The sequence below is a fragment of the Garra rufa genome, chromosome 20 (assembly GCF_049309525.1).
Source record: "Garra rufa chromosome 20, GarRuf1.0, whole genome shotgun sequence".
Lineage (NCBI taxonomy): Eukaryota > Metazoa > Chordata > Actinopteri > Cypriniformes > Cyprinidae > Garra > Garra rufa.
The window spans coordinates 2,064,552-2,088,204 of record NC_133380.1 but is presented as its reverse complement, the minus strand read 5'-3'; the positions used below and the strand labels follow the sequence as shown (position 1 = coordinate 2,088,204).

At 32.8% G+C, this 23,653-nt stretch overlaps 1 protein-coding gene across 1 annotated transcript; it reads left to right on the top strand.

Moving 5' to 3' along the window:
* The first annotated feature begins 1,985 nt into the window (after window positions 1-1,985).
* Window positions 1,986-18,650, top strand: ldb1b (LIM-domain binding 1b). Its single transcript, XM_073825735.1, has 11 exons — window positions 1,986-2,017; window positions 9,913-10,015; window positions 10,631-10,675; window positions 12,593-12,668; window positions 12,876-12,978; window positions 13,058-13,230; window positions 13,309-13,431; window positions 13,517-13,600; window positions 16,136-16,259; window positions 16,348-16,496; window positions 17,967-18,650. Exons 2-11 carry the CDS (start codon window positions 9,996-9,998, stop codon window positions 18,195-18,197), a joined length of 1,128 nt encoding a protein of 375 aa, XP_073681836.1. The 5' UTR covers window positions 1,986-2,017; window positions 9,913-9,995; the 3' UTR covers window positions 18,198-18,650.
* Window positions 18,651-23,653: the final 5,003 nt, after the last annotated feature.

Sequence of the window (23,653 nt, the reverse complement as noted above, 5' to 3'; positions counted from 1 at the left end):
CGGACAACATTCAGTCGAACCGGACATTCAGACGGGCACTAAATGCACAAACATTCGTCTCGATCCACTGATCTGACTATTCCTGAATATATTCGGTGTTAAGTGCTTTGTTAGCATGATTGTGTTTACATGCAATATTGTCAAAGCATTATGCACAAGTAATGTCAAGAAAAACAAATGTACAATCATAGATATGACCCTGGACCACATAACCAGTCATAAGGTTCATTTTTTTAAAATTGATTCTGAATAAATATGCTTTTCATTGATGCATGCGCAGGATAGGACAGTATTTGGTCAAGATGCAATTATTTGAAAATCTGGAATCTGAGGATGCAAACAAATCAAAATATTGGAAAAAATCTCCTTCATCAAAATTCTCAAAATTAAGTTTTGATATATTTCAAATATATAACCAATACAATGTATTTTGTGATGTATTTATATATATATATATATATATATATATATATATATATATATATATATATATATATATGTGTGTTGTATGTGTGTGTGTGTGTGTGTGTGTGTGTGTGTGTGTGTGTTAATAATATTAAATTATATAATTGTCATTAAAATTGTATCAAAATAAGGTGCTAAAATATATAGAATATAACAATGAATAAATTTTTTTTATGAAAAATATAAAATTAATAAAGAAATTTATACATTTTAAAATGTAAAAATAATTTATAAATTATAAATATATAATTGTATTTAATTAAATATTAATGAAAATTTTATAAATATTTAATAAAAAATATGCAGTATATAATTTTATTATTTTCATTTTATTTATTTTTAAATAAAGTAATGGATAAAACTAGATAAAAATATATATATATTAATTATTTATATATATATATATATATATATATATATATATATATATATATATATATATATATATATAATTATAAATTATGTAATTATAATTAATTAATTAATACATAAAATAAATATATGTAGCCTATACATTTTAAAATGTACAAATAATTTATAAATTATAAATATAGACTTATATTTAATTATTAATGATTAAAAATAAACTAAATGAAAAATAATAAATGTAATTAAACGTATATATGAAAAAAGTATATACACATAATTTTATTATTTTTCATTTTATTTATTTTAAAATAAGGTAATTACAATAGATTAAAACGTATAAATAGATAAATTAATAATGATGTAATTATATTAAATTAAATAGTACATAAAATAAAAACAATAAACATAACTTATAATTCATAAAATTAACATGTATACACATATATACATAAATTAATACACATATAATTAAGAAATAATAATTAAATATTAATTAATACATTAAATAATAAATATAATTGTCATATTTTTATTTATTGTTTTGCACCTTATTTGCACTACATCTCTCTCTAAAAATATTATATTATACATTTTTATTAATTTGTTTTCACCTTATTTTAACACCTGTTTTAAAACTCTGTATTATATAATTTTATATATATTTATGATGTTTTATATTTTTTATATTTTGTTTTATAAAAAAAAAACGCACATATACACACATATATTTTTATTAATTATTTTGCATCCTATTGTAATACTATATATATAAAAAATACTGTAAATATATATTTTTAAATATAAATATATAATATATAAAGCTTTGAATGTGTAAACAAGCGATAATCCTGAGATTAAAGGAGGTGTAGATGAGGTGAAAGAACAGAGGAGGAGAAAACACAGAGAAAGAGAGAGAGAGAGGTCGAGCGAGCATCAGTCGGGCCTGTGCGCGTCTATTGTTCGCTCAGCGCGTGAACACAAAGACTCTCGAGGCGGGTTCATCGAGCACGAGCGCCGCGGGACCTGCAGCTCGAGGCCTCGCGCGACTTAAAACGGACGATTCTACATCAATAACCGCCGTATTTCCCATGATTTCACACCGATGTTCATGATTCTCCGCGTCCCGGGATTCGTCTAAAGCCCGTGTGGAGTCGCTCGATCCTCCGGTACACCAGTGTTTCAGGTAAAGCTGAGGGGGTTTATTTACACGCCTCTATTTAGCCGTTATTCTAACGAACTGAGGGGCTTTATGTCAATTTCATTGTCGACTTTTACTTTGACGGGGTTTTCGCTTTTATCTGGTTATGTTTTGGTGTTTTATTTCAAGGATTCTTCGCTCATGTCGGTGTTTTATTGCGCTGTTAGCATTAGCATGTAGCCGCGGGCCTCATCAATGGGCTTTTTTTATGAACACTCAAGCTCATTGACTGCTAGAAAGCAGCTTTCGTTAGAGTTCTGCGTTGTTAAAGTCTGTCAAACTGGGATTTCAGGGTTACCGTGTTGTTTTAGTGAATGTGTGTGTGGTTATATAGTGTAAACACTGACTGATCCGTTCATATGAGCTCATGAGTCTCATGACCACAGATTCTCACTCACGGTCTGCTGTGAAAACCATAATTTTCTGCTTGTTTCACGAATAAACTGACTTTTTAGTTATTGTAATGCAGATACACACTACCAGTCAAAAGTTTTTCAACAGTGAGGTTTACAGAAGTCTCACCAAGCCTGCATTTATTTGATTTTAAAGTACAGCAAAGGCTATAAAACTGTGAAATATTGTTACTATTTATTATAACGGCTTCCTGTTTGAATATATTTTAAAATATAATTTATTTCTGTAATGCGCAGCTGAATTTTCAGTACCATTACTCCAGTCTTCAGTGTCACATGATGCTTCAGAAATCATTTTAATATGCTGATTTCTGATTATTATTATCATATTCAATACAGTTGAGTACATTTTTTCAGAATTATTTGATGAATAGACAAATCCAAAGATAAGCGTTTATCTGAAATAAAAAGCTTTTGTAAAAATGTACATGCTTAGAGTCAGTATAATTTGTTTTTGAGGGAAAGAAATTATAGAAATGAATACTTTTATGTAGCAAGGATGCTTTAAATTGATCAAAAGTGATGATAAAGATATTTTATGATGTTACAAAAGATTTCTAATTCAGATAAACGCTGTTTTTCTGAACTTTATATTCTTAAAAGAAACCTGAAAATAATTCCACTCAGCTGTTTTCAACGTAATAATAATAATAAATGTTTATGAGTAGCAAATCAGAATATTAGAATGATTTCTGAATGATCATGTGACACTGGAGTAATGAATAGAAAACAGTTATTTAAAATATTAAAAATATATAAAAAAAATTGTACTGCTTTTGCTGTACTTTGGATGAAATAAATGCAGGCTTAGTGAGCAGAAAAGATTTTTTTTGAAAACATTAAAAATCTCACTGTTCAAAAACTTTTGACTGGAAGTGTATGTTTTTAAACCTTTAAAATCTATTAGTTAAACTGTTTATTTCAGATTTGTACTGCATTTGTCTTAGCATTTTGACATGTTTTATTGGGGGGAAAAAACAGTGAAATATTCCCGTATCAGCAATTGCGTTCATGTAAAGTGTTTTCCCTCTTAATTCGCAGTAATTTCCATTTACTGGAAGCCATCAGCATCATCTCGAGGGTCTCTGCGGTGTTGTGGTGAAAACAGTCATTAGCAGATCATATGATCATCGTTTCCCACTTTTCACATGCGACGGACCATTAGCCCGTTACGTCAGGCATAAAATCAACACTACACGTCTGTATGTGATTTGTATGTTGCTGTAATGACGTCTGCTGTCCTATATGCACTCAACTTATCATGTGGCACATTTAGACGGGAATTTGATTATGGCCACACTGTAGGCTGTGAGAGAGAGAGAGAGAGAGAGAGAGAGAGAGAGAGAGAGAGAGCTGCTGCTGCTGATGTTTTCAAGAAAGCAATTTACTGCACGGGAAGTTTGAGTTTGTTTGATTTGATTTAGAAAGTCATTAAGCCGCCGTTGAATGATATCTCTTAATGGGACGCTCTTAAGATCTAATGCTCACTTTTTATTTACTTACTAAATGGCTAAACGGGCTTATTTCTTTCTGCGTGCTTCCTGTTTTGCGTCTAGTTAATGTTTTAGTCTGATTATAAATCAGAATATTATGATGTCTGTAAGCTGTAAAGGTGTTTACTATGGGTCTTGAAAAGTCTTAATTCACTCTTCTACAATTTAAAGCCTTAAAGTCCTAAATTATTAAAGTCATGTTGCATGCACTGCAAAAAATTTATGCCTGGAGCACAAACCCAGTCTTAAATAGCACGGTTATATTTGTAGCAATAGCCAAAAATACACTGTATGGGTCAAAATTATTGCTTTTTCGTTTATGCTAAAAATCATTAGAATATTAAAATCATGTTCCATGAAGATATTTTGTAAATTTCCTACTATAAATATATCAAAACTTAATTTTTGATTAGTATTATGCATTGCTAAGAACTTCATTTTGGCAGCTTTAAAGGCAATTTTCTCAATATTTTGATTCTTCTTTCCCATTTTCAGCTTTTAGATGAAAATTGACCCTTATCACTGGTTTTGTGTTCCAGGGGCACAAATCTCTTATGGTTTTATGTGTGTAAATCTGAAAAAAAGTAATAATGAAAATAGATTTTAAGGAAATAAATTGCAAAACTAGAGTTTCAATGCATTCTTACAATAAATAGTTCCTGCAGTAAATGTATAAAAACTTAATTTTTGATTAGTAATATGCATTGCTAAGAGCTTTATTTGGACAACTTTAAAGGCAATTGTCTCAATATTTGGATTTTTTTTGCCCCCTTAGATTCCAGATGTGCAAATAGTTGTATCTCAGCCAAATATTGTCCTATTATATACATACATATATCAATGGAAAGCTTATTTATTCATTGTATAAATCAAAAATGACCCCTATGACTGGTTTGTGGTCCAGGTTCACAAATGTCCTTAAATCAAGATGCAATTACTGAACATGCAAATATAAAATAAACTCTTGAAAAAATTAAGAAAATTAAAAGAGTTTGTTTAAAACAAAAATAAATCTGTCAGTTGAGTATAAAAACGTTCAATTCCTTTGAATTTTCTGAGCCCATTGGCAGATTTAATCATGTTTTAATCATAAACTCACTTCGTTTTGATCAGTTTTACAAAGAAGGCCATCTTATTCTGTTTATTTCATGAGTATTTTTTTTTTTTTGTATTTATTGTACTTCAGATCTACATTTTAAAAATGTTTCCCCTAAGAATACATGTTTTAAACTCTAGTTTTGCAATTTAATCCTTTAAAATGTATTTTCTTTATTACCTTTTTCAGATTTATTCACATGCATGATGTTTAGTTTGTATTGCTGCATTACATAAAACCATTGATGAATAATCAGAATCATGCATTTTATTAAATACAAGTTATTTGGAGAAAACTAATTTATCAATTTCTCTATAAAAATGTTGTCTTTTAAGAATCTTTAGACATTTGTGACCCTGGACCACAAAACCAGTCAGAAGTGTAAATTTTCTGAAATTGAGGTTTATACATCATCTGAAATCTGAAAAATAAGCTTTCCTTTGATGTATGGTGTGTCAGGATCAGACAATATTTGGCTGAGATGCAACTATTTGAAAATCTGGAATCTGAGAGTGCAAAAAAATCTAAATACTGAGAATATCACCTTTAAAGTTGTCCAAATGAAGTTCTTAGCAATGCATGTTACTAATTAAATATTAGGTTTTGGGATATTCATGGTAGGAAATTTACAAAATGTCTTCATGGAACATGATCTTTACTTAATATCCTAATGATTTTTGCCATAAAAGAAAAATCGATAATTTTGACCCATACAATGTATTTCTGACTATTGCTGCAAAGTGCTACTTAAGACTGGGTTTGTGGTCCAGGGTCACATTTGTACTGGAAAGCAAGTCAAAAATACTAAGGAACTTAGAAAAGCACTTTTGCAGTGTGATCTGAAGATATGATAAAAGTTGTTTTAATATTCTGGTGGCTTTGGACTAAAGCTATTCAAGCTTTGAACTAATGTTTTGTTTTTAGAAAAATGAATTGAAAAGTTGTTGGTTGCTATTAAAAAGTGTATTTTCAAGCTTTTTCAATCACATTTATTTTACAAGAACATATTGGATGCCCTTCGGTTTATTCCTTTAGTTGTCTTTGGTTGCTCTTAAAGTCTTAAATCTACGTTCATCAGGCCTGCAGAAGTGCTAGTTGTTTCCCGTGTAATATTAATAAGCGTAGCACTGTTGTGAGAGGGATTTGTGTCCGTGAACAGGACTAACCTGTGTCCAGTGTCGTCCCCAGTGAATATTTAATGGCTCAAAGTCTGTGTTATGAATCTTTAATGAAGGATGTGCTCTGATGCCGGGACGCTTCCTGTGCGCTGTGCGAGCGTGAGATTTTTTATTGTTTTAGATTGAGATTTAGTCTGTCCCGCAGTTGACTCTCTTAGAAACACCTGTGTATTTGCTGTGTGGGGTCAAAAGTGTGTTTTATTTCAGGAAAATAAAGTGGTGAAGTGATTCTGGTGATTTGTAGTGAAACTGTTGAAATCCACATTGGACACCTGATCATAGACGTTAATGGCTGAGAGCATCTTGTTTACATTGAGCATGTGTTGCTGCTTCAAGCTTACAGGTGGATTTTATGCGTTTTTTTTTGCTGCTTTTAACTTCAGCAACATGTCAAATAGTTACAGTGCATGTTGGTTTCTATTAGATTTATACACTGTAAAAAGTTTTCACCAGTTTCAACTTAAAAACTTAAGTTTAGCAGCTGCCTTAAGATTTTAAGTTAAATCAACTTAAGTCATTTAAACTCAAGTTATATCAACTCATTTTAATGTAATAAGTTAAAATAGCTTGTAGTCTTAAGCTGATTTAACTTAAAAACTTAAGGCAGCTGCTGAACTTAGGTTTTTAAGTTGAATCTGGTGAAAACTTTTTACAGTGTATTGTATTTGGTTAAAAGCACCTACTGTTTTTGTTAAATAAGGTTAATGTTTGATGTAGAATCCAGAAATTGTGCATTATATATATGTGTGTGTGTGTGTATATATATATATATATATATATATATGTATGTATGTGTGTGTGTGTGTGTGTGTGTGTGTGTGTGTGTGTCTGTATGTATATTAAGAATGTATATGCATTTAAAATAAATATATATAATATATGTATATTCTTTTTTTACACACACACGCTCGAGTCACACACTATATATATATATATATATAGATAGATAGATAGATAGATATATATAGATATATATAGATATATAGATATATATACATATATACATATATACATATATACATATATATCTATATATATCTATATCTATATAGATATATATAGATATATATAGATATAGATAGATATAGATATATAAAATAAATATATATGTATAGATAGATTTGTATCATTTTATAATCATGACAAATTTTAATAATAATATTTTTGCATTTATTTAAATACATTTATAAAATAGAAAAGAAATCATTGTCAAATTTGTGTAATTTTTTTATTTGATACACATATATATATATATATATATATATATATATATATATATATATATATTCTTTTACATTTAAAATTATATATAATTTTTTAAAATTTATCATTTTATAGTTGACGATACATTTTAATAATATTAATTTGTGTCATTTATTTTTATTTTACACAAAAAATAAATATGTACATTTATTTTTAATTTTTACAATTTTATAATTGACAATACATAATAATATTTGCATTTATTTTTAATACATTTTAAAATAATAAAAGTCTGTGTGTAATTTGTTTTCTGTTTGTAAAAAAAAAAAAAAAAAACAGAACATTTCATGTTCTTGTTTTAGGACAACTTTTAACTTTTTGAATCCATTTTAAATGTTGACTGTATATTTCTATTTTACACGATATATCACATAAATATTATAATATATGGAATAATTTTTTGAACCTACATATCTTTAGAATACAGTACCTGAATGTTACAGTGAAGTGATCGCAATGTTTTTCACCATCATTCTTGTATTGTTTGTATAATTCAATTAGAGTGTCTGTCTTCCTGTGCCGTATCGCCCTCCATTTTACGATGCGCCGTGAAGTTGACAGCTCTCGGATTTATTTGCGAGACACGTCGAGCGGTCATTATGAGGCGGAGCTGTTCCCGCGACAACAGGGGTCGTGACCTCATTGTGGCTGAATGCATCGTGTTATAGATGTGTTTAATTGGCGGGATGGAGAGGGTGAGGGGTGTGGCTGACCTCCGCCCCTGTGCTCTGTTTATGGAGGGTCTTTACTGCTCGAGTATGTGAGACAGTCACTGTACTGCCCTCCCCCAACACATACACACACACACACACACTCTGTACATTCAGTCTTTCACAAATGTTCATTCAAAATCAACATCTGTGTTTTAGCACCTCTGGAATAATCAGCATCCAGTGTTGTACTATAATGGTTGATATACACTACTGGACAAATGTTTGGAATGAGTACTTTTTCTCTTCTGCTCAGCAAGGCTGCGTTTATTTGATCAAAAGTACTGTAAAAAAAAGTTTAAATATTATTACAGTTTAAAATAGCTGATTTCTATATGAATATCTGTTAAAATGTAATTAATTTCTGTGATCAAAGCTGAATTTTCAGCATCATTACTGCAGTCTTCAGTGTCTCATAATCCTTCAGAAATCATTCTTATATACTGATTTGCTGCTCAAGAAACATTTCTGATTATTATCAATGTTGAAAACAGTTGTGCTGCACAATATATTTGTGGAAACTCTTATACATTTTATTTTTCAGGATTGACAGATAATTAGAAAGTTCAAAAGAAGAGCATTTATTTGAAATATAATTATTTTGTGACATTATAAATGTCTTTTTCGGTCACTTTTGATTAATTTAATGCATCTATGATGAATACAAATATTAATTACTTTAAAAAATACTTTTGAATGGTCGTGTATCACAGTTTCCACAAAAATATTGTGCTGCACAGCTGTTTTCAACATTGATAATAATCAGAAATGTTTGTTGGGCAACAAATCATATTATTAGAATGATTTCTGAAGGATCATGTGACATTGAAGACTGCAGTAATGATGCTGATTTTTATTTTATTTTTTTTAATTCAGCTTTGATCACAGAAATAAATGACATTTTAACAGATGTTTACACAGAAAACAGCTGTGTGAAATTCTAAATGCAGCAAGAGGCTTCTATAAGAAACTTTTTAAAAGTTTTCCAAATGCTCCAAACTTTTGACTAGAAGCCCAAATCAGTTGAATTTGATATTTAAAATTCTGAAAAGCTGTATAAATCCTACGTTTTGACTAATCAAGTATATTGTATGGAACCCTGTTTCTGCCACTAAATAAAAAAATAATAAAAAAGGTAATTGCAACTTTATCTCGCAATTCTGACATTTTTTCAGAATTATGAGATATAAACTTACAATTGTTAGTTATGAAATCAGAATTGTGAGAGAGAAACTCACAATTCTGACTTTTTCTCTCAGAATTTCATGATATAAACTGGCAATTGCAAGTTAAAAATTCAGAATTGCAAGAGATAAACCCAATTGTGAGTTTATATCTGGTAATTCTGACTTTAACATGACGTAGCGAGATATAAAGTCAGAATTGTGAGATATAACTCACATTTCTGATAAATGAAGTCAGAATTGCGTTATATAAATTTGCAGTTGCGAGTTATAAAGTCAGAATTGCAAGATTAAAAACTCACAATTCTGGCTTTTTTTCTCAGAATTGCGAGAAGTCAGAAATATGAAATATAAACGTGCAATTCTGCAATATTGAGAAAAAAGTCAGAATTGTAAGATAAGTTGCAATTCCCTTTATTTTGTATTCAGTGTCAGAAACGGGCTTCCATAATATTGTACATTTAATTGTATTGGTATTAAATCATCCTGATGTTTGACTAATGCAGAACTGCACGTTTTCTCTCTCTTTCTCTCCCTCCTCAGGCTGTTCCTCCAAGTCGTTCAAGCTGTACTCCCCAAAGGAGCCCCCCAACGGAAGCGCTTTCCCCCCCTTCCACCCCGGCACCATGCTGGACAGAGACGTGGGGTGAGTCCGTCTGTTTCAGCATCATTCCTCGCAAAAAACAAAAGCACCATCACCTGTATCATCTCATCGCAGGGATATTATTACTCGAGTATATCATACTAAAAACTATCCATAAAGAATAATTTATGACACACATGAGTGACCATTAATGGAGAGCGTTTCAAATCAGTCACTTGCGAGGTTCGGTGCGTTGTGAGTTCCTGTAAGCGTCTGTGAGGACAGAAGAGCGTTCAGCTGCATCAGCAGTCAGCGGGTGTTTGTGTCAGATAGCGGGAGCAGGAAGTGCTAGTCTCCAAAGCCTGCTGGAAAACCAGCTGTCAATCAGTGTCCAGGATTGGATGGAATCCAGGAAGTGGGAGTGGCTTCCCTAAAGTCTAGTTCATGTCATATCTACTGTGGCACGCTGATAAATGCAGAAAACGACTCTTTTCCTGTCTGTGATAGTGCCTGCAGGCTGAAAACTGCACTGGGTCACTTCTCGGTGTCTGGATGTGTGTTACAGTCTGTTTTACGTCCTCATGAGGGCCGTGCGGCATTTATAAAACATGTTATGTGAACTTTATGAGGTTTGACATGATCTTTCATGGTGTTTTGGTGTCTGTCTTGTTTCTACAGCCCGACGCCCATGTATCCCCCCACGTACCTGGAGCCGGGCATCGGGTGAGACATTTACACATCTTTCTGATTAACCCCGTTGCGGCCTGATTGTAAAATAATAGTCTGAAAAATCAATTTAATTTTTTTTTTTTTTTTGCATGTTTTTTGTTGAGTGTCATATTTGATCCATCAGGTATTTATGGCTCATAGTTTGATATAGAGAGATTATGGAGGAACAAATACAATTTAGTGCAGATGAAATTCTGCTGCTTGTATTGTAAATCTAAGTGGTCATCAGTGTTGGGAAAAGTTACTTTTAAAAGTAACGCATTACAATTTGGCGTAATTAGTTACTTTTTTAAGGTAGTAACGCCATATTGTAATGCATTACTTTTAAATGTGTTACATTACTTTTGCGTTACTTTTTAAATCTGGACGGGGCTTGCTTGTTTGTTTTTAAGGCGGGACACTGCAGGTGAATAGGGTAAAAAAAAAAAACTAATAGTGATCACCTTACTTACCCAGATGATTGATTACATACATAATTGCAAACATTTTTTGTATTACAAGTTTTTAAAATGTTAGGTTTAAATACGCAAATTAGTCATTATTTAATCAAATATACACTAATTTGCATTTCTAGTGCAAAAATCTAAACACCGGATCGGTTTTTAAAATTCTTGTTTATTTTTTTTTGACATATTAGAGTCGAATGTTGTACCGAAGGGATTTTGGGTATCATTTTGTTACTCCATACAACTTTGAACAGACAGTATTTTTACCAGTTTGGGGAAGTAAAATGTATAAAATCAAGCAAATTCTATATTAACACATCCCTCTGTAAAAACCTTCAGGATATAGACAGGAATAAAATGTGAAGTTTGGTGTGTGTAAGTGCTACTGAAGTGGAGATGTAAGGCTCAGTGTAGGAGAAAAAACTCATTTTGAGAAAACAGCCTTTAAAAATATGTATTGTAATTGAAATCTACTGACACAAGTAGATAAAGTGCTATAAAATAAGTACTTAAGTGTCTTTTGGGTGTTTTCTTTCCACTAGTCTGAAAAAACCCTTTATGAAAAAGCAAAAAGGCCAACATTTTAAATTTGACAGGTGCATGAAAAAACTGTTTTTGCCTGCAGTGTCTCTCCTTAATGTAAAAAGTTAGATTTTTAGCAAATGTAAATGTCCTTTCACACCAAAAAGTGAAATAAATAAACCTAAGACTGAAAAAAGTAAATTCACATATGTACAGTAGAACTGTAGGAAAAGTTCAACACTCTTGATGAGGAAAAATGAAGCACAAATGTTAGTTAATCTAAATAAGTTTTGGTTAATAGTATGGTTGCATAGGTCAGCAGCAAAGACATTGGTTAATAAAATGGGATGACATACATAAAGGACACAAAAAGTACTTTACTAGTTACTTGAAAAAGTAATCTGATGACATAACTTGTGTTACCCCCAACACTGGTGCTCCAATAATATGTATATAAATGAGATTGAAATGATCCAAACATGTGTAATTGCATAATCAATGCAATCCAATGATGATTGAGAGATGAACAAATAAACGTTCCTCAAAGATCTTGATCAGATTTGACACTCACTCATTTTTCTATAAAACGATTAATGGAGAATCAAGTTAAGCCAAGCTGCTTCAATCTAGTAAGTTTTTATCTGGAAATATTACTACAGTTATTTGTTTGCTTGATAAAAATCAGTCGGTAGATGTTTGCACAATTACACTGAAAGAGATTTTACTTGACAAAAAAGGTCTAAACTATCAATCAAACGACAGAAGACATGGTGTAGATTGTGTGTGAAATGGGTTTAACAGCAAAGTTTGATCATGTTGATCATTTAGAGACCTTGCATATCAAATAGGGTTAATACACTGACCGTTTGCAACATGTAACATGAAAATGTGTTTTAATGTATCTAAAGTTCATGAAGTCTCATTGTTTGTCTGTGTTTCGCAGGAGACACACACCTTATGGGAATCAGACAGACTACAGGATATTCGAACTCAACAAACGGCTTCAGAACTGGACAGAGGTGAGACAGATCCGCTTTTCCGTTTACATTTATAGCTCCGTGTTTCTCAGTCTTAACTATCAGCACTTTAAACATTTTAATAATTTAAGATGCTTTTCATATGCCTGACATAAACCCTATAACATTAGCGCAGAAATGTCTATCAGCTTGAGCTGGGTGGATGATATCAGAGAGCTATCGCTTACTGTTTCTATCTCTTTCTCTCAGGAGTGTGATAATCTGTGGTGGGACGCTTTCACTACTGAATTCTTCGAGGATGATGCTATGCTCACCATCACGTTTTGTCTGGAGGACGGTCCTAAACGATATAGTGAGTGTCCCATATGAGATGTTTAGATCTGTGTTCAAGTTTGAATCCTATTTCTCACGGATGCTCTTGTCTCTCGCAGCGATTGGTCGGACGCTGATTCCTCGTTACTTCAGGAGTGTGTTTGAAGGTGGCGCCACTGAGCTCTACTACGTTCTCAAGCATCCTAAAGAATCCTTCCACAACAACTTCGTGTCTCTGGACTGTGATCAGTGTACGATGGTCACGCAGAACGGCAAGCCCATGTTCACACAGGTGTGTGTCTGTGCATGTTTAATGCGACGTTCAGCAGGATGTTTCTGTGGTTTAACCGGGTGTTTCTGGTCTCCTCAGGTGTGTGTCGAGGGCCGTCTGTACCTGGAGTTCATGTTCGATGACATGATGAGAATAAAGACGTGGCATTTCAGCATCCGGCAGCACAGAGAGCTCATTCCCCGCAGCATCCTGGCCATGCATGTCAGTTCCTCTTTCTGGATCTCACACTGTTTGTTCTTCTAGCTGTTGTTTCATACCTGATGATGGTGGGATCTTTGTGTCGCAGGCTCAGGACCCGCAGATGTTGGATCAGCTGTCCAAAAACATCACCAGATGCGGCCTGTCAAACTCCACCCTCAACTACCTCCGAGTACGAATACCACAACACAACACTGTGACATCTTCTACAGCTTGCATTCTGCTCATTAGTAACTAGGGCTGTCAGTTTAACACTTTATTTTGGTTTGATTCGTTAAGGAAAAAATACCAGTATGATTGCTGTTTTTTTTCCTCAATATCTGCATATTTTCAAATGTGATATTAAGTTCAATGGAGAAAAAGACAATGTTTAAACACAATATTGTCTGTTTTTGCTCAAGTTTATTAATGAAACTGAGCATCTGATCAACACAGTGGTGATTCATTACTGAATAAATCCTTGGTTTTAAACAAATAAAGTGAGCCAATGATTCAATGGCTCATTTATAAAGATCAGTCATTTGCTTCAATTCTAGAAGATTTAGCTGGTTGAACAAATTGAGTGAGTCAATGATTCAGTTACTTATTCATTAAGGCAGTCACTTGTTTTGTTTCTGAATGAATCAGCTGTTTGAACAAATCAAGTGAACCAATGATTCAGTGACTTCAGTCAGTCACTTAGTTTCTGAACGAATAAGCTGTTTGAGTCAATTATTCGGTGACTCATTTATTAAGAGTCACTTGATTTATTTCCGAATGAATTGGCTGTTTAAACAAATTGAGTGAATCAATGATTCACTGACTCATTCATAAAGATGTCATACGCTTCGCTACTGAAAGAATCAGCCGTAGGAAACAAATCAAGCCAATGATTCATTGACTCATTAAGAGTCAATTGTGTCATTCCTGAATTAATTAGTTGTTTGAACAAATTGAGTGAATCAATTATTCAGTTACTTATTCATTAAGGCAGTCACTTGTTTTGTTTCTGAATGAATCAGCTGTTTGAACAAATCAAGTGAACCAATGATTCAGTGACTTCAGTCAGTCACTTAGTTTCTGAACGAATCAGCTGTTTAAATGAATAGAGTAAATGATTCAGTGACTTATTTATTAAAACAGTCACTTGTTTAATTTCTGAATGAATTAGCTGTTTGAACAAATTGAGGGAGTCAATGATTCAGTGACTCATTCATTAAGACAGTCACTTCATTTCTGAATGAATCATCTGTTTGAATGAATCGAGTAAATGATTCAGTATCTTAAGATGTCACTTGTTTCGTTTCTGAACGAATAAGCAGTTTGAGTCAATTATTCGGTGACTCATTTATTAAGAGTCACTTGCTTTATTTCCGAATGAATTGGCTGTTTAAACAAATTGAGTGAATCAATGATTCAGTGACTCATTCATAAAGATGTCATACGCTTCGCTACTGAAAGAATCAGCCGTAGGAAACAAATCAAGCCAATGATTCATTGACTCATTTATTAAGAGTCAATTGTGTCATTCCTGAATGAATTAGTTGTTTGAACAAATTGAGTGAATCAATTATTTGGTGACTCATTTATTAAGAGTCACTTGCTTTATTTCTGAATGAATTGGCTGTTTAAACAAATTGAGTGAATCAATGATTCAGTGACTCATTCATAAAGATGTCATATGCTTCGCTACTGAAAGAATCAGCCGTAGGAAACAAATCAAGCCAATGATTCATTGACTCATTTATTAAGAGAGTCATTTGTGTCATTCCTGAATGAATTAGTTGTTTGAACAAATTGAGTGAATCAGTTATTCTGTGGCTCATTTATTAAGAGTTACTTGCTTAAATTATTAATGAAGCAGCTGTTTGAACAAATCAAGTGAGTCAATGATTCAGTGATTTGCTCATACAGAAGTCGTATGCTTGGTTACCAAACGAATCAACCATAGGAAACAAAGCAAGTGAGCCAATGATTCAGTGACTCCTTTATTAAGAGAGTCACTTGCTTCATTTCTGAATAAAGCAGCTGTTTGAACAAATCAATTAAGCTGGTGATTTATTAAGAGAGTCACTTGTGTTATTTCTGAATGAATTGGTTGTTTGAAAAAATTGAGTGAGTCAGTGATTCAGTGACTCATTCATAAAGAAGACATATGCTTAATTACTGAATGAATATGCCATAAGAAACAAATCAAGTAAGCCAATGATTCAGTGACTCATTTATTAAGAGTCATTTGCTTCGTTTCTTAATAAAGCAGTGGGATAAAAACAAATCAATTGAGCCAATGATTCAGTGACTCATTCATAAAGGTCACTCTCTTGCTTTGTTTCTAAATGAATCAGATGTTTGAACGAATCAAGAGAACCAATGGCTTGGTGATTCATTCCTAAATATCAGTCTCTTATTTTGTTTCTGATTGAATCAGCTGTTTGAACAAATCAAGTGAGCGAATGATTCAGTGACTCATTCATAAAGATCTCTGTCTTGATTTCTTTCCGAATGAATCAGCTGTGTATGAATGAGTCAACGATTAAGTGTCTCATTCATAAAGATTAGTCTCTTGCTTCGTTTCTCAATGAATCAGCTGTTTAAATAAATCAAGATTCAATGAATCATTCATTAAGGCGGTCACTTGTTTTGTTTCTGAATGAATCAACTTTGGACGAATCAAGTGAGCCAATGACTCTATTAGTAACTTGTGTTGTTGTGTATGTTTTTGTCTCAGTTGTGTGTGATCCTGGAGCCCATGCAGGAGCTGATGTCCAGACACAAGACGTACAGCCTGAGTCCCCGAGACTGTCTGAAGACGTGTCTGTTCCAGAAGTGGCAGAGGATGGTTGCTCCTCCAGGTCAGGAGTCGCTCTTGTCTCTCTCAGAGTTTTTGCTGGTGTTTGTGTAGCGTGTGTTTGAGCTCTTATGTGTTGTTTCTCTCCACAGCCGAACCGGCCAGACAGGCACCGAGCAAGCGACGGAAGCGCAAGATGTCGGGCGGCAGCACAATGAGCGCAGGCGGCGGATCCAATAACAACAGCAACAACAAGAAGAAGAGCCCAGCAAACAGTTTCCCGCTGTCCAGTCAGGTCCCAGTGAGTAACCAATCACATTTTTTTTTTTTTTTTTTAGTTTTTTTTGTCATCGAAACATGGCTTTAAAAAATAATTAACAGTGAAGGAATAAAGTGTCCCATGTTTGTTCAGTCCATAAATTGAAAAAAAAAAAACAGACAAAAAAGAGGTTGCAGAAGAGCTACAACTTCACAATAAATAAATAAATCAAATAAAATAAAGTCCACACTTTCAGAGCACCAGTCTAGATAACATAATAAAAGAACTAGAAAAAAAGAACTTTTTTTTTTGCTTTTTTGCAATTGTAACCTTTTTTCTCTCACAATTCTTCACAAAGTCTGACTTTTTTTTTTCTCGCAATTACAACTTTTTACTTTAAATTCTGACTTTTTTTGCAAACTTTTTCTCACAATTATTATTATTATTTTTTTTTTTTTGACGTTTCACTCCAAAAATAAGAAACAACATTTTGCTGCAGGATGTAATCTAGTCTATTACAACCATTAGAGTTTTTTGCATTAAAATGATGATTAAACATTTCCTCTTCAAGTTCCCATTACTTTGACAGGAAACAAGAAAATTAGAGCGCTAGTGTTTTGATTTGATGATTAACATTTAAAAAAAATTCTCATTGCGATGCAGTAACTAAACCATTGAAGTTTGTTTCTGCCACTAAATAAAAAATAAAGGCAATTGCAACTTGCTCTAAATTCTGACATTTTCCTAATGTGACTTTTTGTCCCTCAATTCTGACTTTCTTTTCTTGTAATTAAATGAAAACCACGCACTAGATAAAAAATAAAGGCAATTGTGACTTTCTCTCACAATTCAGACTTTTTTTTCACTATTGTGAAATTTTTTTCCCTCTAAATTCTGACTTTTTTTTGCAGTTGCAACTTTCTCTCAATTCTGCCTTTTTTTGCAATTGCGATTTTCTCTCACAATTTTGACTTTTTTTCGCAATTGTTACTGACAATTCTGCCATTTTTCTCGCAATTCTGGCTTTTTTTTTTTTTTTTTTTCAATTGCGGCTTTTTCTCACGATTCAGACTTTTTTTCCTCAAGTTTGGTAATAAAATTTCGCAATTGTAAGAAAATAGTCCTTTTTTCCTCTAAATTGGATTTTATAACTTGCAAATGTGAGTTAATAGAAGTCAGAATTGGGAGGTAAAAAGTCACATTTACCATTGATTTATTTAGTAGCAGAAAAAGATTCAATGGTTTATTTTAATTTTTTTCAAATGTGAATGATCATAAATCAAAACACTAGCGTTCTTATTCTCTTGTTTGCATTACAATAATAAGAACTTGCAGGGGAAATGTTTAATCATCGTTTTAATGCAAAACACTCTAATGGTTGTAATAGACTAGACCTTTTCCTACAGCAAAATTGAATTTCTTATTTTTGGAATGAAACATCTGATTGCTGCGGGATGTTTAATATGACTGAATTGTGTTTGTAATGTTAAGATGGTGTTTCGTTGTGCTCAGGATGTGATGGTGGTGGGCGAGCCTACGCTGATGGGCGGCGAGTTCGGGGACGAGGACGAGCGTCTGATCACGCGGCTGGAGAACACGCAGTTCGACGCGGCCAACGGCATCGACGACGAGGACAGCTTTAACAACTCGCCCGCGCTGGGCGCCAACAGCCCCTGGAACAACAAGCCTCCGTCCAGCCAGGAGGGCAAGAACGACAACCCCACCTCACAGGCGTCTCAGTGAGACTCGGGGCGGGGCGGGATGGGGGCGGAGCCGGGGTGCGTCGGGCAACCAATGGGAAGAAAGAGGTGCAGTCGACTCATTCATCTTCCTGCAGTATGCTGGTCTTCCTGTCAGCGGAGGAAGCCGACCCGGAGGACCGGAGATGAGCGTCACGCCACGACAGAAAGAGTTTACTCCACACGGGACAGTTTTTAAAAATCACACACTCCAGGTTTTGTTGGTGGTTTATGAGGAGCCTGTAGATAGTTCATATGTTTAAGTTAAAGACCAAACCCAGAAATCTGACCACGTAAAACGCCAACAAGACCAACAAATATTCAGATAATGTTTCACTCGCAAGAAATGGCATTTTGCATGAGGAAAAGAGGACTTTAATGCTGTTCAGTGTGGAAGCTTGTTTCCGCCACTCAATAAATATAAGCTCATTGCGACTTATCTGTCAATTGCGACTTTTTCCTCTTACAGTTCTGACATTTAAAAATAAAATTGACTTTTTCCGCAGTTACGACTTCTCTCACAATTCTGACTGTTTTCTTATTGTGATTTTTTTCCCCCTCTAAGTTCTAACAATTTTTTTTTTTTACAACTTTTTCTCACAATTCTGCCACCTTTCTCACAATTGCAACTGTTTTTTCTCTTAGTTCTAACTTTTTCTGCAATTGCGACTTTCTCTGACAAGTCTGACTTTTTTCACACAATTACGACTTTTTCTTACAATTCTGACTTTTTAAAATAAAATGATGACTTTTTTGCAGTTGTGTAATTTTTCTTTCACAATTCTGAATTCTTGCAATTGCGACTTTTTTTAATTTTAACTTTTTTAACTGCAATTCTTTTTTTGCAATTGCAATTTAAAAAAATTTTTCTCTCAATTCTGACTTTTTTTTGCTTCAATTCTTTTTTTGCAATTGCAGTTTTATTTAATTTATTTTTTTTCTCTCGGTTGTGACTTGCAATTCTGACTTTTTCTTTCACAATTCTGACTTTTTTTATTGCAATTCTTTTTTGCAATTGCAATTTAATTTTTTCCCTCACAATGCTGCCTTTTTCTCACAGTCTAATTTTTTTTTCTAAATTGCGACCTATTTCTCACAAATCTTTTTTTTCTTGTAATTGCGGTTTTTTTCTCTCTCTCAATTCTGACTTTTTTTCTCGTAACTGTGACTTTTTTTCTCACAATTGTACCTTTTTCTAGGTAGATTCTACCTAACACAATTGCAGAAAAAAACTTTTTTTTTTTACCTCAGTTGTCGTCTTTTTCTGCAATTGCGTTTTATTTTCTTCTCAGAATTGGTGATATAATCACGCAATTGTAAGAAAATAGTCCTGACTTTATAACTAGCAATTGTGAGTTTATATCTCACAAATCTAATAAAGGAAGTCAGAATTGCGAGGAAAAAAGTCAGAATTGCGAGGTAAAAAGTGACAGTTACCTTTATTTTTGAATGGGTGGCGGAAACAAGCTTCCATGGTTTGGTTACTATATTGCAAAAATGTGAATCATCATAAATCAAAACACTAGCGTTCTTCTTCTCTTCCAGGGGGAATGTTAAATCATCATTTCAGTGCAAAAAACTCCAATGGTTGTAATAGACTAGATACTGTCTTTCAGCAAAATGTCGTTTCTTATTTTGGGAGTGAAACGTCAAACACAAGCGCTTTAATTTGCAGTCTGACATCTTCCTCTGATTGCTGGAGGATGTTTGATATCACATGAAGAGCATTTCAACTTTTGGAGAATTTTATCCGTGTTTTATACCAGCCTCTATTTCCCTAGAATGTTTTATTTTATTATTTTGTTTTTCTTCTCTTTTTTTTTTTTTTTTTTTTTTTTTTTTACCGATGTTGAAAGCTGCAAACCAAGGAGTACCAGAACCGTCGAGGTCCTTAAAGATTTCAAGCCTCAGATTCTATTGGTTTGTCTTATTTTTTAAAGAGAGTGGTTTAGCGTGGGCTTTGATTGATTTTTGTGTACTTGTGCTTGTATATTTAAGGTAGTAGCAGAGTTCTGTATAACTGTATTGAGATGTATTCCTCTTAGAGTTACATAAAGCCATTCTGATCTAATGTGTAAAAAAGGCAAACCGTGAACGATGAAAACACACCAACCTCGTCCTTCCCCTCTCTCGATTATTTTTTTATTTCTCGTACGACTGATGAATTGAAATCAAGGGCACGGTCTGTGTTTGTTGCCAGATTTTGATGAAATCCGTTTCTTGTTTTCTGATGTGTTTAAGGGAGACGGACTGTGAACAGCTCTCATGTTTCATCAACATGTTCAGTTGTTGTTTTCTTTGACCCAACAATACTGCTGAAACTCAGATTTTTGTACTCTTTGATTATTTTTCTCTCTCTCTTTCTGACCAGCTGAATCGATCTGAATGAAATAAAGGTCTGCACTTGTAATTGAAGCAAACTGGTGACCTTTTCCACCTTTAACCTTGTAGATGCCCCTGTTTGATATAACTTTGTTTTCTTAATTTCTGCCCTTGATTAAATTAATGTATGGAACCAATAAAATATGAATTTTCACTTTAAGGATTTCTGCTTCTGTCTTATTTATAGTTTGTATAAACATAAAAATACATAAACATATTTATGTGTGTGTGTGTGTGTGTATATACTTGTTTACACCACGGTCTGTCTGAATACTTGGTTCTGATTGGCTGACAGGTATGCAATTCTGACTTTTTAAAATAAAAATTGTAATTTTTTTTCTCTCAATTCTTTTTTTACTGCAATTTTTTTTGCAATTACAATTTTATTTGTACAATTTTTTTTCTCACAATTCTGACTTTTTCTTTCACAATTCTTTTTTTCTTGTAATTCTGACTTTTTTTCTCTCAATTCTGACTTTTTTTCGCAACTGCGACTTTTTCTCACAATTCTGAATTTTTTTAATTACTGCAATTCTTTTTTTGCAATTGCAATTTTATTTTTTATTTTTTCCCTCACAAATCATCCTTTTTCTCTCAATTCTGACTTTTTTCACAATTCCAACTTTCACAATTCTGCCTTTTTTTTTTTTATCACATTCAAAATGACCAAGTTTAAAAACCTATTTAAAGCTTGACTCTTCTGTAGTTATATATGTTACACTCTTAAAATATTATAGCTTTAATGTCTATGATTTGAATTATTGAAACATTTCGACTTTATTTTCATAATATTTTGACTTTATTCTCGAAATATTTCGTCTTTATTCTTGAAATATTTTGACTTTATTCTCGAAAAACTTCAACTTTATTCTTGTAATATTCTGACTTTATTTTTGAAACATTTCGACATGAAAATACATTTCTTGAAATACTTTGACTTTTTTAATATTTCAAATTTATTCTTGTAATTTTTACTTTATTCCTGTAATATTTGCACTTTATTCTCTGAATATTTCCAACTTTATTCTTGAAATATTTATTCTCGTAATATTTCAACTTTATTTTCACAATATTTTGACTTTGTTCTTGAAATAATTCTATTTTATTCTCAAAAAATTTCAACTTTATTTTTGTAATTTTTTTTCCTGTAACATTTCCACTTTATTTTCGAAATATTTCAACTTTATTCTTATTATTTTTACCTTTGTAATGGCATTTTTCTAAATTTATTAACAGTATGTCATCTTTTATGTCGTTTTTTTTTTATTTTTGAACGTGATGCTATTGGTCTCATAGGATTCAATGATCTATGCTAAGCTATGCTAAAAGTGATATCGCCAGAACAGGAGAATGACTGAATGGATTTCAAAACGGTAAAAATCAACTTATGAACTCGGGGGGAGTTGGAGAATGAGCCTATTTCCAAAAAAAGTGAAGTGTTCCTTTAAAATTGCGTTTTGTGAATCATTCCGCAAATTTAATGATTTGCGATCTGCTCTACCAACTACCAAACTAAAATGTTTCGCAAATTATTATTCAGACCGGGACTACGCAAATAAATTAATTTAGGTCGGAACTTTGGACGGGTTTACGAATCATTTGATTTAGATCGGAACTTAACGTATTGCGAATCAACTGAATCATTCACATATCGCGAATCATTTGATTCAGATCGGGACTTAACGTATTGCGAATCAACTGAATCATTCACATATCGCGAATCATTTGATTCAGATTGGATATTCGGAGCGGATTCAAAAAATCATTTGATTTGGATCAGAACTTAACGTATCACGAATCAATTGAACATTCAAATATTGCGAATCATTCGATTCAGATCGGGGCTCCGGAGCGGGTTCGCGAATCATTTCACAAATTGAATGATTTGCGATTCGCACCCCGAAATCCGATCCATGTTTATTCTGTGTTTGAAAGAACACAAAGGATAGATAGAGATGCATTTTTGACTGTTTTAGGATGAACAGAACTTTGGATAGTTTCCATGTACTTGTCTAGATCAACTTTTAATAAAGAAAAGAGAGATTTAGAGGCAAATTTTTGTTTATGTAAGTGAAATGTAGCAGGAAACACGAACACAATTTATATTTTCCTATGTTCTCTTTTGAGTAGTCAAACTATCCCAAGAAAACATCTTTAAAACAGAAAGAATGAATGAATCTTCATCAGAAAAGAGACAAAAACAGCAACTAATTTTAATGTCTGACTTATAATCACATCCATAAGCTTTTTGTGAAATTTAGATGAACTGCTGTTTGATCTCTTCACATTTGACAAATTCAGATTTTAGTAGACTTTAGTAGAGATGCCCCTGTTATATCCACACACTACTAAAATGTGTATATTAATCAAAATGCTAAATAATATCAGTAATTATATTGATAAATAATATGTATTTGTATATTTTATGCATTTATATGCACATTTATAGATGTGACATCAGTGTGTCTGTAATTATTCCTGCATGTGTTAGTGTTGTCAGATCAGATTGTGTCCCTATAGACTATCAGTAGCTCAGATTTGTGTCTGTTCTTTGTGTTTGTGAAGCAGTTGAAATATCATTTGACAAAGAAGGCGAAGCTCCAGGCGAAGTTTGACCATCTGCTGTGAAACTAGATCAAACACTGGAGATCACACACTTCTGATCACACACTTCTACTTCATTAGCTTATTAGCTGACAGTGCTGCTTTTGTCCATTGCATTGTACTTTAATTCAGAACCTGAAATGCCCTTTTATATTTCATATTGGCAGTTCTTCATAACATTTTCCTCACAATAACCCGATTGGAGAAAGGCTGAATCTAATCTTCAGATCGGTGCAGTGACATTTCGAGGATTGAAACTGCTCAGAACATTATCAAATGACATTTCTGTATCAGTCTGAGTGAATGAATATCGCATAATATTGAATGTGAATCTATATAAAGAAGAATTGAAGTGCAGTGGAGCAGAACAGCTCATCAAAACACGGCCAGATTTGACTGACATCTAGAGCTTCGACGCAAAACACATTTGTAGTCGTCAGTTTTAGGCTATTATGCTTTAAATGACTAGAACTG